The following is a 16,422-nucleotide window of genomic DNA, read 5'->3' as shown; positions in this document are numbered from 1 at the left end:
TGAATTCATACACGTTTTGATCTTCAAGATAATCTTCACAAATGAACACGACGTTTATGAATTAGTTTAGTTTGAATGATGTTTAAACTAACAAGTTACATTGAACATCATTCATCATTCAAACTAAACTAAAATTCATAAAAGTTTTGTTCATTTGTGAAGATTATCTTGAAGATCAAAACGTTTAAGAATCAAACTGCCTTTATCAAGACACTTAATGCTTAAAAAATCATAAGTGAGGTATTACTGATGTTTTTATATCCTAGAATAAAATGAAAAGCATCTTGAGACTGTGTTAACCGCAAACCCATTGAAAAATCCCATTGACTTTGGCATGATGGAACCGGAAGTTCAAATACACAAACTCATTTCCGGGTTTTAGGACTCATTCCTACAGCACTCTATAGCTATCTTGAATACTAAGATTTTTTACTGCCACCATGCGCTTATAATGCATTAGCAATGTTTCTGTTTGTATACTTGCATTTAATATGTTTTTTGATCTGATCTGATTCCAGAATCATCATTAAACATGCACAGAAAGGCATTTACTCTCCTGTCATTTCAAAACCGTGCTTGGCATTCTAGTGTTTAAGTGCTTATGATGACTAGTTCACATAAAGTCAAGTGTGCTTGAATGCACCAGCATGGCTGTCTGATTGCGTGGTAAAGCTATGGGTGAAGCCTGGATGCACAGCTTCTGATCGGAGGAAATGACAGCCTGATCTTTTCTTTCTGAGCCTTTTCAGTACGATATTGCCTCTTGCCTGCCCTTGACTCGTGTCACAATGATATATGAACGTGTAAACTGACAGTATGTCTGCATAGTGCTTCATAAAAGAACGGTGTCTGTATTTGAGATTTATTATCTGACATGCCAGCTAGAGGACCGGATTTTCATCATTCGATCCCTGATCGCCCACGCGAATTTCTCTACAATTTTTATTATGTGCATGACTGACATGTAGCTGTTAAGGTTGAACATTCAAGAAAGGAGTTGAACAGCACCAAATGTTAGGCCATAAAGCAGCTGATATTAGTGTGTGTTTGCGAGTTTACAGCGCTAACAATTGAAATACACCAGCTGACCTCGCAAAACAGAAAGTGCCCTCACAGTTTATCTGACCACACTCAATATCTGACAAACCGCCTTATAAAACAGCCCGATCCATATTTTTAATAACCCAGTTATCTCATAATCTAATCCGACTAATCAAACCCATCTATCTCACAATCCAGACGATCGACTTCAAGTCCAACCCAGAAGCCATAAGAACAACTGCCTGACAACTCACAATCCCACATTTAAAGTACAGACACCAAAAATATATTATTTTCAAATAAACTCTCCATATGAAAAACAGACAATGAACAAAAGCGCCGTCCATGCCGTAAAACCAAATGCATAGGCGTCAAAAACAACAATGTTTTTTCAATGGAATTACTGCACGTTTCACCATACATTATAGGTTATTTCCCCAGACACACAGATAAGTGGCAAAATATAGAAACACCCCCCCAAAAAAGGATAGAAAATAAATAGAAATACCATTTAGAAGAGGACAAATATCATCTCATGGGTTTTAAAGTGTACTATTTCACTCTTAGATCTCATTTAGAGAGTTCCTCTTTATAAAACCGCTAATTATATTTAATATTAAGACAGTTATCTTCAATATAAAAATATCAAATATAAACAGCGATAGGAAACCAGGGAGATTTGAGGATCCTTCACTGTATATGTCACATAGTCCTACTTCCTGCTAGCTGTCAATCAATATTTGGACACGCCCCCTCAGTCTGTGCATCTCCATGGCTGTAGTTTGCCGGTCACTCTTTATATAGCAGTGTCCCAGAAGACAGTGGTTTGGGTGGAGTACGGAGGGGGCCCGTATTTTTTGCCCCCGTTGGTCTTCTTCCAGCTGGGCAGGATGGGCATGCTGTCCTGTTTGCACAGGGCTTTGTCTGAAGGTCTCTGTCTGGATTTTATCTCCTTGCACAGGTGACGTTTCTTCTCAATCATCTCCATCATGGTGCTGTCCCCAACTGCCCAGGGCATTGGGGGCATCTAATGGGTGGCAAGGGTGAGACAATGTTGGTGCATGCAGAGCTGGCTTTGATTTTGTACCCTTTCATATAATTTTTTTTTTTTTTTGTGAGAGTGAAGCCGTTAACAGCGTTCTTTAATAATAAATGAAGTGTTTAATAATTCATCTTCATTTAAAGTCAGAACAGTCTGAATGTATTGCCGTTCAGTTTAATTCTCTCGCACACACATACCACAATATCTTAAAGGAACACTCCACCGTTTTTTGAAATAGGGCTTATTCACCTTCTTTCCTACATTTAGATAGGAGGGCAAATGCATTTTTGTCTCAGTGCATGTATTGTTTTAGTTTGACATGGTCGGCGCTAGCTTAGCTTAGCATAATGAATGGAATCCTTTGTTGCCAGCTAGCATGTCCTGAGTAAAAGTGATATAAAAAAAAAAACCCAACTAATTACTTCTTGTGGCCTGCGTATTCACAACAAGTACAAATAGTGATGCAGATTAACACTATGCGATTTCCTATGCAGATATTGACTTGGGACTATATTAGGGGGAAGCACAGGCGAAGCACTGTTACTTGGGGGCAGAGATATCACACCCAAGTAGCAGTGCTTCGCCTGTGCTTCCCCCTAATATAGTCCTTAATATATAAGTCAATATCTGCCTAGGAAATCGCCTAGTGTTAATCTGCATCACTATTTGTACTTGTTGTGAATACGCAGGTCACAAGAAGTAATTAGGTGGTTTTTTTTTTTTTATATCACTTTTACTCAGGACATGCTAGCTGGCAACAAAGGATTCCATTCATTATGCTAAGCTAAGCTAGCGCCGACCATGTCAAACTAAAACAATACATGCACTGAGACAAAAATGCATTTGCCCACCTATCTAAATGTAGGAAAGAAGGTGAATAAGCCCTATTTCAAAAAACGGTGGAGTGTTCCTTTAATCGTGTACACGCATATTAAACTGCCCATGATGCACCTGTACAAACACAGATTAAAACAATAAACACTTATAAAGGCAACACAAAATCTCACGAGCACAACCATAGCTCTGTTTCAATACCTAGTGAGCCACACAGGCGGCTGCCTTCAGAGATAGCTTTCTTAATTAATGGCCCTCCTTATGCTTTAGTTTGTTATAATGTTATTAAGCTAACAAAGTGATACTCTAATAAGTCAAGTTTGGAACCATGAAATCAAAGTTTTTTTTTATTTAGTAGTATTGATTGATGAAACAAAAATTCATGTGCCCTCATAAACTTTAATCAAAATGATAACTAAAATGCATATGAATTGAGCGGTGACTCAATCGCTTTATATGATGAACAGATTTAATTTAGGGTTTTATTCACATATAAACATTGAACAGCAAACATAAACAGAAGCTCAACCAAACCTGCTTGTAAATGCAAGAATGAACCTCATTGGTTCTTGCTGAAGCTCAAACGTGCTGCGTAACACGAGAAGGAACCTCATTGGTTCTTGCACGTCAAGTGAACATGCTTGGGCTTCCATTTACCACAACTGATGTGTGCGTTGATGAATGTTTATACGTGAACAAAAGCCTAAATTAAATCTGTTCATCATATAAAGCGCTCGTCTCTTCAGAAAATTTTGGACTAAATGAACTGTGAACTTTTTAATGTGTCAAAGTGGTAGTTGCGTAGTTTCTATGGAGAGTACAAAGAGCTCTTAGATTTAATCAAAAATATCTTCATTTGTGTTCCGAAGATGAACAAAAGTCTTGGAACGGCATGAGGGTGAGTAATTAATGAAGCAATTAAAATTTTTGGGTGAACTAACCCTTTAATAAACATAAATTACTGCTATTTAGAAATATTTTTTAAATAATAAAAATTACAAAGTACATTTACCTTAAACAAAAATACTGTAAAAAATATGAGCTAATTCAAAATATTAATAAATACTATATTTGTATTTAAATAATACTAAAATATCACAGATTTGAGGTTATTTATAATAAGCATACATGCAATGCTGCCTTAAATTTTGGGCAAAACAAGGTTTTAGGAGACAGCATGTTAAAGTTGCCATAATAAAATGAGGTATTGCTGACTAGGTTTTGTAACAGAGCATATACTGTACTTCAGGCATGCACACACACGTACACGCACACACGTACAGTACACACTAATACACATACAGCAAACACACACACATTTGTGCTTTTGAGGAAGGAAGTAGCAGATAGACACAGAAAGTACAGTGGACGTGGAAAAGTAGACAATTTTGACAAGGTTTTATTTAGATTTCTGCTTTGTTGGGGTTAGTTTTATCCCTCGATTTTGAGATTTATATGGGTTAGTTCAATTACAGTCACTAACAATCAAACACACAACTGGGGAGTGAGAGTACAACAGACATCCTAAACATACTAAATGTGTTTTCTGTTATAATCATATAGCTAATACATTGCGTAATTTGTTTTTTATTGTAGTATATTACTGAATAGTTTTGTATTGTATATTACTGTATGCCTATAAAATAGTGTGTGTTCACAGTAGCTTTCATCAGTTTTGATATAAAGAACATGCCTTGGTGAGTCTGTGTAATGAGTTGTGTAACTGACTCCCCAGTCTCTGTGAAAGTGATGTTGACGTGGAAAACAAAGTTATTATTACAGGATTTTTGTACATAATACAGTGTAGCTCTAAAAACCTGGCCACACAGACAAACAGGAGAGAGCATTCGACACGTGACACTGATATAAATGCCATGTCTAAGATACATATATACACACATCAAACAGCCTTTAACTGGGGGTGTTTTGAGGAAACTGTCAATCAAGCTCGCATTATTTCAATCAATTTGGTAAATAAGTCGTGATGATGTCTATGCTTTGGATTCGGGATCCTTGAGTTTTCTCCCATTTTACGGTATTAACAGCTTCTGTGTTTGATGTCTGTACATCTAAGAAAGCCAACCACACAATCTGACACATTGTGATTGAGACGACGCAGACTTGAGGAAGCTGCTGGTCGAGAGTAAAGCTGTCCGCCGGCGCTCTGAAGAGCTTCTCATTCAAATTCAGACTTTTTCTCAAGTGCTAAAACTGCCTGATATATAAAACCCTGATTGTGGATCTCTTGGCATAAGCTCACAGAGGACGAATTAAATGTGAGAGCCTCTTCAGAGCGCGATGGGAAGGCAGCCCCGATCTGGACCGAGCACAAACAACACACACATTCGCATCTACGTAGACAGACGATGAACGCCGTGAGCCAAACGAAATGCACGGCAGCAGAAGCAGCAGACAGAACAGGATAAACACATAGCCGCGGGGTCAAAGGTCAAAGACATGAAGGTATTGCTGGGTGGATCGACAGACACGGAGACAGGAACCGAACTCCACACGCATGCGATCTCTCGCTCATTCTGAGGAATAAGGGGGTTGTACCTGGAACGGGGTCCCGCACTGGTGGGCGGAGGCATCGGGGGCGTGTCTTTGGGGCGTTCCCATAGGGGACGGGACTCCTGACGTGGATGCGGAGCGGCCAAGTTTACACCCAACTTTTGTTTCTAAAAAGGAAGAGAATATGTTTAATGAGTATCTAAAATCGGCATCCTTATTTGTTTTTATCTGATTATCTGTCGCGTGGACAGGACGCACCCCCAAGCATGGTGGTCGGGCTGATGGAAGAGCGGCCAAGACGACTGGGCGTGGCTGTGGGCGTGGCTGATTGTCCTGTGGGCGTTTCCCAATCCTGTGATTTCGGAGAAGAGCTACGGAGGGCTCTGTCCTTACTGTCACTTCTGCCTTTACTTTCACCTGGAAGAGAGAAAAAGAGTTAGAGATTTCAGAATTCAGTAAAAGTCTATGTGCCTTGACATCTGTTTTTATGAGAATGATTGCGGTTTCATGAATAAGTGCTTTGTTTTGTACTAGTGCTGCAGTACACGCATATTACCGCTAGGTGGGCCAAAATAACTTGGTTTAGCAAAATATCATAGTGCTATTACTATTTTTGCTGTATGTAGCATGGATACTGTGAAAAGTGTGCAGAATTTCTGCATGCAGAGCAAACTTGGTATACTATCCCACAATGTAATGCACTTCCATTTCCAATGTGATACACCAGAAATTATATTAAAAGTATTTTTTTTCTAAATGTTCTTTTTGATTTATTATTCAATCACAAAAAGACATTTCACACACAATCAAAAATGTATATTAAATAAATAATATATATAAAATAACTACATGATTTGCTATATCAAACATTAAAAGTAATTGACATATAAAAAACTGTTTGGACTGGTTCACACACACTATTTGTGAAACCTAGAATGCAGTATATAGGGATGTAGGAATGACATTTGTATCATGAAGTCAATGTTTTTTTTAATGGGTTTTTGGTTAAAGGGATAGTTCACTTTGAAATGAAATTTTGGTATGTTTTAGCTTACCTCAAGGGCATCCAAGATGTAGGTGTCTTTTTTTCCGCAATTTCAATTTTGATATTTTTAGGTCAAACCGTTCTTGTCTGACAGTCATTTAATGCAGGTCTATGGTCACTGTCTCAAAGAGCATGCACAGAGTCCAAATTAAAACAATTCCCCATCGTCCAAATTAAACAATTCCCCATCGTACGTACACATTGATGGCCTAAGACACGAAACGAGCGGTCGCTTCCTGCTGTGTGACGTGTGCGCAGACTGGTGCATAGATATATACACTTGATGTCGCCTTTTCTACGGCAGTTCATTGGAACGAATGTCTTTAATGCGACATCTAGTATATATATCTATGCACCAGTCTGCGCACACGTCACACAGCAGGAAGCGCCCGCGCCCTCAGATCACTTGGACGTGGCTGTGTATAAGAGGTAAAAACGATATAAATACTGTTCATTTTCTTACACAAACCGCTCGTTTCGTGTCTTAGGCCATGAATGTGTACTTACGATGGGGAATTGTTTAATTTGGACGATGGGGAATTGTTTTAATTTGGACTCTGTGCATGCTCTTTGAGACAGTGACCATAGACCTGCATTATATGACTGTCAGACAAGAACGGTTTGACCTAAAAATATCAAAATTGAAACTACTGCGGAAAAAGAGACACCTACATCTTGGATGCCCTTGAGGTAAGCTAAAACATACCAAAATTTCATTTCAAAGTGAACTATCCCTTTAAATGCCTGAAATAAGATCAGTGGTGAACACATGCTCAAGATATTTTCATGTTTTATTCTATGACATAAAATACATCAGTTATACTTCCTTGAGACTTTATAAAGCTTTAACTTGTCTTGAAAAACTATTGCTAATGGTTAATTGGGGCTACAGAGGTGGTTGGGGACATTAAACGTCATCAAGGCGAACATGATGTCAAAGTCATGTGATCACAATGCAGTTTGTTTATAGACTATACAATCCAATAATCCAAAAGCAAATGGAAAAACCAAGGGTACCAGGGTGATGCTAACTTCTGGGTTGGCCTACAAAAATATGTCATCACTGCAGCACTCTATAGTTTATTATGAACAATATGCAAGTAGTACGCTAGTATTCAATTCCGTTTACAAAGTTGCTTGTGTAATGAACATTTTTAGTATTCGATGAATATTGTAAATGAAGAGAAAATATGTTTTACACATTACCTATGCTTAAACTTGACATCTCTTTATTTTGTCACTCTTTCATACAATCAATCCCTTTTTCTTTGTATTTTCCATTGCATTTCTTTCTTAATCTCTCTCTCCTCACAGGGGATCCATTAGCAGTCACATTCATCACGTCTTTCACTGGGTCTGAAGACATTAGGGAAATTGCTTTACTAACAGATGAAAGCTTTTCAATTATTTCAGCTGGCAAGAGTATCTGAATGCGTATCTGTATCGTCCATATAGATGTGTGCTTAGCTATATCGTCTGACACTTATGGGCATATGAATTAAAGGTGACATCAGACTATGTCATCAGTGTGTGTGCGTGTGTGTGTGTGTGTGTGTGTGTAATGACTTAAGCCTTATGCTAATAAAAGTCATGAGCTACTTCAGTTTATTTCAGTTCATGCAGTATTGCAACTAGGGCTGCAAAATGTTCCATATAATACAGAATCTCTCAATTCAGATTTTTCCCCCCTCATTAAGTTTAAATTTCACGCTTCCGAGTTTATAACTCACAATTCTTACTCACAATCTGACTTTATTTCTTGCAATTCTGAGATTTATATATATCAACTTGTGATTGCTAGAAAAAAGGCAGAATTGTGAGATAAAAAGTAGCAATTATTTTTTATTCCGTTTTTATATATATATATATATATATATATATATATATATATATATATATATATATATATATATATATATATATATATATATATAGGATTAAACCAGTTCCATTAAAAAAAAAATACCAGAAACCAAATTACATTCTTTTTACGGTTCACATACGTGCATTTTCCATTCCTGAATATACAGCACGGAACAGTCCAACTCTTGAACGAATGACTCTTATGAGCTGATTCCTTTTAGTGAATCAGAAACATACCGTACAATATAGTGAATAGTTTAAAGAATTGTTCCTTTTTTTCCATAAAAGAAACTGAGAGTGTCCCTGCTATCCTCTGCTGACTTTGATAATGTTAGCTTATTTTTCATTATGGACTCACATTGCTCCTCAAAAACCTTATTTACCATACTTTATCTCTCTGGAAACACACACACACACACACACACGCGCTCTGTTGTCTGGCCACGTCTGTTGAAATCCCATTAGTCTGTGGTGTCCTGCTCCATTAGTCTACATTTAATTAGTGTCCACTGTCATTAGCGCTGGGCGCTAATGCTAAGACTGCGACAAATTTATCATATTTACTTATTAACATGCACATGGTCAGTGCCTGGAGTGGATATAGTCTGCTTAAACACTCATCAGTCCATATGTGTGTGTGTGAATGTGAGTACATTAGCGGAGGGAATTTTAGGTGTGTGTTGGCAGGACTGTGTTGTCAGTGTTCGCAGGGTCAGATTGTTCTACAAGGCTCCTCAGCTAACAGCAGCCAACATAGAAACATGTTCACCTCATCCAGTTCGAGTGAAATGCCATGCCAAATACCTTTTGGCACTCAGAGGTAATGGACATAAACAACACCACTGAAACAAGGCTAAAAGGCAAAGCAGGAGAGAGCCAAACAAGAGACAGGTTGTAGTTTATCTCCAAGGTCCTTTTTAGGAACCTAAAGATCAGCAGCCGACTGCACCAAACCTCTTAGGTTAAGACACACTTTATCAATCATTTGTTTAGAATTACAACTAAGGCGCTTTTTTAGCTTAAGTCAAGTCACCTTTATTTATAGCGCTTTTTACTATATAGATTTGCTTTACAGTGATAGCAGGAAAATTATGCAGCAACGTTTGTTTCGGCTGTACAGAAGATCTAGAAGAAAATAGCGTCATAGTCCAGTTTAAGTAAGGTCAGTGATGGTTCATTTCTGTTGTAAAAAAGTTATTAATTTAGTTAATTTATAAAGCCACTCTGGAGAAAACAGTGATGTCATTGTCCAGATCAGGTCAGTTCTTGTATAATGGTGTCAACGCAGGCAGATCAATAATATTGTTAGAGATTAAAAGATAACATCCATTCAAATTTTTTTTGTAAAAAAGGTCAGAACATTTTTTAAATATAAAGAAAAAAATAATAGATTCACCATTTTTGATGTGGCAGCGAACTATAACACACATACGTGTTCTTTTTATGTGTTTATTAGAGGTTGAATTTATATCAAAATCTGACAGACTTCCCATACTACTTCTGAATAGGATGTCTAATTCATAAATTGTATGAAAACTGTGGAAATATATGGTTCAGATCACTCAAACCACATATGGAAATGGAGGCGCCCTTATATGGGCAGTAATGGAGTCTGGTTGTCACCTAGTGAAAAGGTTTGGTACTGCGCCCAAACAAAATCTTACTGAAAGTTAATTTTTTTTGAGATATCAACCTAAAATTTGAAACATTTGTAACTTTTTCAATTTTTGGCTTTAATTTTCTTGCAATTTTAGAGTCCAACATGTTTTGAAAATATATATTTTATATAAAATATGAATAATTAAATTTGTACTCAAACTCAAACTTCTGCAACTTTTTATCTGTTTCACTTTATTAATTTATTTCACTTCTACAAAAATCTGCCAAATGTCTTCTTATTTGAAGACATTTGGCAGGGGGTTACACTTAAGTGTCCCCAACTAAGCAAGCCAAAGGCAACAGAGGCGAAAGTGGCAAGGAACCAAAACTCCATCAGGTGACAGAATGAAGAAAAAAATCCTTAGGGAGAAACCAAGCTCAGTCGGGGGGCGGTTCTCTTCTGGCCAGCAAACAAACAGTGTATGATTATGATTCAGGCAGCATTACAGCTCAGAAGTCAGACTGGCTTTGATAAGGCATTTGTTGCAATTAGGACCAGAGGTGGGGAGAAACAGAAGACATAAAGTCACACTGTGAGATATAAAGTTCCAAAAGTGAGATAAAAAGTCCCATTGCAAGATATAAAGTCACATTATGAGATATAAAGTCGATATTACGAAAAGTCCCTTGTTTTTCCTTAGCAGTTAAACTGCCCAATGTTCTTCAGAAAAATCCTTCAGGTCCTGCAAAATCTTCAGTTTTCCAGTATCTTTTGCATATTTGAATATATGTTTAATAGTTGTGTTTGTGTCCCTCAATTGTCCTCATTGTGAAAAGATGGATCTCAAAATCATACAGTCACTGATGGAAAGGGTTCAAATATGCAAAAGATGCTGGAAAACTGAAGAATTTTCAGGACCTGAAGGAATTTTCTGAAGAACATTGGTCTTAACTGCTCAGGACAAACAAGGGACTCAAGAACAACCATCAAAAACACAAAAACAGTCGTGGATCATCCAGGTAACGACACACACTATTAAGAATTGAGGGTACATAAACTTGTGAACAGGGTCATTTTTTATAAATTCTGCTATTTTCTGTCTTGTGGACTATATGTAAACATCTTTTATGTAATATACCTTATTCAGGACAGTTTAATGATGCCATAGAGGCAGAATAGAAGGAATAGAAAAAAGTAATGTCTTAAAAGAGCTCTGAAACTGCCAGAATTAAATTTTCCTAATGGAAACTACAATACTATGTATGTCAGTATTTTGTTGCACTGGAGCCAGTTTGTCGCTGTTTAATGGCACATTCTTGGAAGATCCTGATCAGAATTTCTTCTCAATCATTTTCAGCCTGACTGCGAACCTGATCTGCCATTATGGGCCCAATATAAGCACTTCTGTGCCTCTAAATTATGATAATGTATGCCAACCTCAGAGCTATAATGATGAGGAAATATATTAAATGCGTGGGATCATTATTAGTATATGCTAATGTAACCTTAGACTATGTGAAGTTACTCAGACGCTTACATTTTAGAAACTATTAAGCTATTCATTGCTGCAGGGAAAGCACTATTGAATTTAAATACAGCTGCATACATTAAGAAATAACAGTAGATTGCTGTCTTTTAAGGCATATTTAGAGCTATTTATGGGCACTGTAGGGCATAATAAAAAACAAACTCATATGACATTTAAATTACTGATGATCCTTAAGACAGATGAATGCACAAACTCTATCGCGTGCCACTCGACACTGGCTCAGGTTCAGACTCCGTATGCTTTTCTGGCGCCGAATGGTGTCATGCTGAGTTGTAGTAGAGTTCCCTAACAGGATTTGGACCAGGATAACTGGCCTGGACAGGAAGAGCTCTGTCTATGATTGTTTTATCTCTGAAAATGCCAATCACAGCCCAAGCGTGAAGTTTAAGACTGACTCGGCAGCTTTTGATATGAGATCTGTTAGATTTGAAGAAAGAAGGCTTATTCAATCAATGGATAATATTTTTCTTTACAAACCTGGGTTTTCAGGGTTTTTTAAATTAAAATAAATAGCTGGCTCCTGAAAATATCTCTAAATCAGATTAAAAACATTTATTTTAAAGAAATGTCATTCAGCAAGAACACTTTAGATTGTTTAAAAGTGACAGAAAATACATTTATAATGTTATTTCTAGTTAAATGCTGTTCTTTTCAACTCTTTATCATCCAAGAATCCTAAATGTATCATGGTTCCTTACAAAATAAATATGAAGCAGCAAAACAGTTTTTAACATTGTTAATAATAAGAGATGTTTTTTGAGCACTAATCACATGATTTCTGAAGGATCATGTGACATTGAAGACTGGAGTAATGATGCTGAATATTAAGCTTTACCATCACAGGAATACATTATATGTGACCCTGGATCACAAAACCAGTCACAAGTCACACGGGTTTATTTGTGGCAATAGCCAACAATACATTGTGTGGGTCAAAATTTGCGATTTTTCAAAAATCATTAGGATATTAAGTAAACATCATGTTCCATGAAGATAGTTTGTAAATTTCCTACTGTAAATATATAAAACATTTATTTCTGTGAGTGAATGCAGCGCAATTGCGAACATAAATGGACAACTTTAAAGGCGATTTTCTCAATGGTTCGATTTTTTTTGCACCCTCAGATTCCAGATATAGTTGTTCAAAGTTCAAATAGTTGTATCTCGGCCAAATATTTTCCTATCCTAACAAACCACACATCAATGGAAAACTTATTTATTCAACTTTCAGATGGTGTATAAATCTCAATTTCAAAAAAATGACCCATATGACTGGGTTTGTGGTCCAGGGTCACATATTTTAAAATATATTAAAATAGAAAACTGTTCTTTTAAGTTGTAATATTTCACAATATTATTGTTTTTAATGTATAGAATAAATGCAGCCTTGGTGAGCATAAGAGACTAAAATAATAAAATATATATTAAAAGTTTCAAGCTAGGACATTTGCAAGGATTTTGACTGAATCTGAACGTATCAGAAATGGATGAGTGAACTCTGATCATGATCCTATATGCGCCCCGCATCCGTGTATCTTAGCAGAGTGATGCTGAGCTGTGAATAGATACTGGTGTGTTTTGGATCACAGTGACAGATTCTTCACTATCTCTGTCTTTTCTCTCTCTGTGTCAGGCAAACACACATGCAAATACTAATGCCGGCAGGCTGCTAATCTCACACACCTCCACACTCTGTCAGGCACGAAGCCCAAGTCACAGATCCGTGGAAGACATACTGACAGGAGGTGCCTGTGTGCGTTTGTGTCTCTGCTGGACTGGGTATAGCGGAAAATTGACTGTGATGGACAGACTGACCAGCTTATGTGTGTGTTTTTTGTGTACCTGTGCAGTGTATACTTACATTGAAGCGAGGTTTGACTATTTATGACATGAAGAATATGTAATTGCAAATGTGTGTGTATTTGTGTGCATGTGTTGAGGGTTCAACATGAGAGCTTTGACTCGTTAATCTGTCAAAGTGCTTTTTTTCTGAATTCATTTAATCATGATTTGAAAGGCTCATGAGAAAGCCATTCAACAACCCTTGCAACACAACAATCCGGCGACCTTCGCAATCAACAGTGAGCTTGATTTGAAGAGCCTCAGTTCGGTATGGAAGAATCTGGGTCATTTTCTCGCTCTCTCTCTGTCCTGTGCACTATAAGCATGTTCAGTAGTCTGTGCGTAGGTTGATCGCTCAATTTTTAATCTCTGAACGAGCTCAAACACACAGACACACCTGGGGTGATGGAAGTGGACTGTGGAAATAGGACATGAAAGCCATCTCTCCTCCACACACGGGAATAAATAACAGTCTGGAAAAAAGTCCTTAGCTGCAGCTCTCAAGACGATTACACACGCTCTTTAAACCCAATCAGGCTTTGCTCTATGAGACAACATCCCTCACTTTGAAGTTGTTACTGATATGGCCAATCGCCTCCAGATATCTCACAGTTAACCCTAACAATTTCAGTATTCACTGGGTTTAAAATGTGTGGATCTAATTAATTAAAGGCTTTAGTACTTTTCTTGGTTGCTTATTTTCTACTGGGGATACACTTATGTAAAAATTCTGGCTGATGTTAATAAGCAGACAATTATTGAATTATTAATATTCTGGGTTCAATACAAGTTAAGCTCAACTCGACAGCTCATTTACCTCCATTGTAAGTGTCTCACTGTAACCCAGATTCAAGAAAAGGAGGGAGAAGTTGAAATTAATCGTTGTGGTTATCATCTTTACAAGGAAGGTGTAATAAAAATATGTAAAAGTTGGGGGAAATGCACAATTAAATCTATCCTATTATACTGTTTCTAATATCAACCAATTAAAAAATCTCAGTAACCACTATGCTACCAATATATTGTGTATATATTAATTTATTATCTAATTAATATTACCCAGCTGGTAAACTGCTGCTGCTAACATGCAATTCAATATTTTAATTTCAATTGAAAGACATAAAAGTTGCATATTTATTTTTAGTTTTGTTTAGTATTTGGTCAGCAATGCGTTAAATTAATCAAAGTGACATTAAAGACATCTATAAAAAGTTTTCTATTTAATACACATTTCTGTTTAATAAATTGCATATTTAAAAAAAGAAAGAAATGTATCATGGTTTTCACAAAAATATGAAGCAGCACAACTGTTTTAATCATTGATAATCATAAGAAATGTTTCTTGAGCATCAAATCATCATATTAGAATGATCTCTGAAGGATCATGTGACACTGAAGACTGGACTAATGATGCTAAACCATCACAGGAATAAATTACATTTAAAACTGTTATTTTAAATGTCAATAATTATTCAGAATATTATTGTTTTTCCAGTATTTTTTGATCAAATGAATGCAGCCTTGATGAGCATAAAATAAGTTTTTTGTTTTGTTTTGTTTTTGGTAACACATTTAGAGCATTTATAACATTTTCACTCACCATCTGCTGAGTCTTTGTTCTTACGGCTTCCAGAACCTTTCTTCAGCATGTTGCGTCCGGAAGAGAACAAGTTGCTGAGCTCATCCAGAGGACTGGTTGGTGTACGACAGCCTCGACCTCCCGACCCTGAGCTTGAACCCGAAGCGGTGGAGACATTTTGCATGGAGCCCCCGTGCACACTAGAGGAATTCGAGAGCCGCCCGCTTTCACGTGATCCATGTGCAACTCCGGAAGCGCTGCGAGGAATCGTCCCGGTCATGAGGGCATCGTACGGCGGGGGGCGCTTCAGGGTGAGTGGCGTTAACGCGCGACCCATACTGACGGGGGACGGGCAGGCGGAGTGGCTCCGGGGGTACCCGTGTGCCGCGGACGACCCACCGCTTTTGTACAGCGTAGATGTAAGGGGTGGAGCGGAGGACCGTCCTGATGCTGTGATTGTTTGTTGCTCCTTAGTCTCTGCTGACTTCTTCTTATGATGATGGTGGTGGTGGTGGTGTTTACCAGACACCTGCTGAGCCTCCAGCTGTGGTCCAGGGTCAGCGCTAGTTGGGGATGCACCAGGTTTGACATATCCGACGTTGTCCAACACGGGCAGTTTGGTGACATCCAGAGGAGTAAGAGGAGATTCGTCAGAGTTGGGGGAACACTGGGCTGGTGCAGGTGGGAACACTAGTAGAGGAGGGCGGTGGGAAAGCAGATTCGGGAACGGGGCGGGAATGTCACAGAGTGAACCACGTGGAGTGGTGGGTCGTGTAAGTTCCACCTCCGGCACCAAAGGAGTGGGACACTGCTCCCATCGTGACTGGCCGTGGTCTAAGGATGAAGGCAAATCGTCATAAGCAGGATATTTCATCTCCTCATACACACTTTCACCTTGGTCATCCTCTTCATCGCCATTAGCTCCGGCAATTCGACTGAAGTCCCGTAAGATATTCCCCACCATCTCTATATAAACAGGCTCCGCCTCATCGTCAGTGGCAGGGGCGGGGCTTTGATTCTGAGACGCCGACTTCTTTTTGTGTTGTCGCGGCAGAGAGGCAGACTTGACCTTGCTGCAGTGATTTTGAATGTAAGACTCGTCAAAGGATGTGCTGAGCTGCGTGTTGGGGTTGCGTTTGGGTTTTGGCGGAGGCATGCGACGGTACTCCTCACTGCAGGGGCGGGATTTAGATGCTGTGGGCAAGAGAACGGAAATGTTTAGAAATATGGATTTAGCATTTCACAGAAAATTTGTTAACATTCCAAAAAAAAAAAGTCGCTGTTTGGGTTTAAATATATCCTATTTGTCCCATAATGCCCCTTTCTACAAGATGTAAAATAAGTCTCTGATGTCCCCAGAGTGTGTATGTGAAGTTTTAGCTCAAAATACCCCACAGATCATTTTTTATAGCATGTTAAAATTGTCACTTTTTGAGGGTGAGCAAAGACACACCGGTTTGGCGTGTGTCCCTTTAAATGCAAATGAGCTGCTGCTCCCGGCCCCCTTTCAAGAAGA

At 38.1% G+C, this 16,422-nt stretch overlaps 1 protein-coding gene across 1 annotated transcript in view; it reads right to left on the bottom strand.

Moving 5' to 3' along the window:
• Positions 1 to 1,837: 1,837 nt before the first annotated feature.
• nyap2a (neuronal tyrosine-phosphorylated phosphoinositide-3-kinase adaptor 2a) overlaps positions 1,838 to 16,422 on the bottom strand; it is a gene marked incomplete at both ends in the record, with an annotated part of 34,095 nt that continues 19,510 nt past the window's right edge. Inside the window, 4 exons of the mRNA XM_081371615.1 lie at positions 1,838 to 2,068; positions 5,474 to 5,595; positions 5,687 to 5,845; positions 14,928 to 16,100. Coding sequence (XP_081227741.1) covers positions 1,838 to 2,068; positions 5,474 to 5,595; positions 5,687 to 5,845; positions 14,928 to 16,100 — 1,685 coding nt within the window. The remainder of the gene's footprint in view (positions 2,069 to 5,473; positions 5,596 to 5,686; positions 5,846 to 14,927; positions 16,101 to 16,422) is intronic.

The sequence above is a fragment of the Scardinius erythrophthalmus genome (genome assembly GCF_964197995.2).
Source record: "Scardinius erythrophthalmus genome assembly, chromosome: 7".
NCBI classification, from domain to species: domain Eukaryota; kingdom Metazoa; phylum Chordata; class Actinopteri; order Cypriniformes; family Leuciscidae; genus Scardinius; species Scardinius erythrophthalmus.
This window is presented reverse-complemented; position numbering and strand designations above follow the sequence as displayed.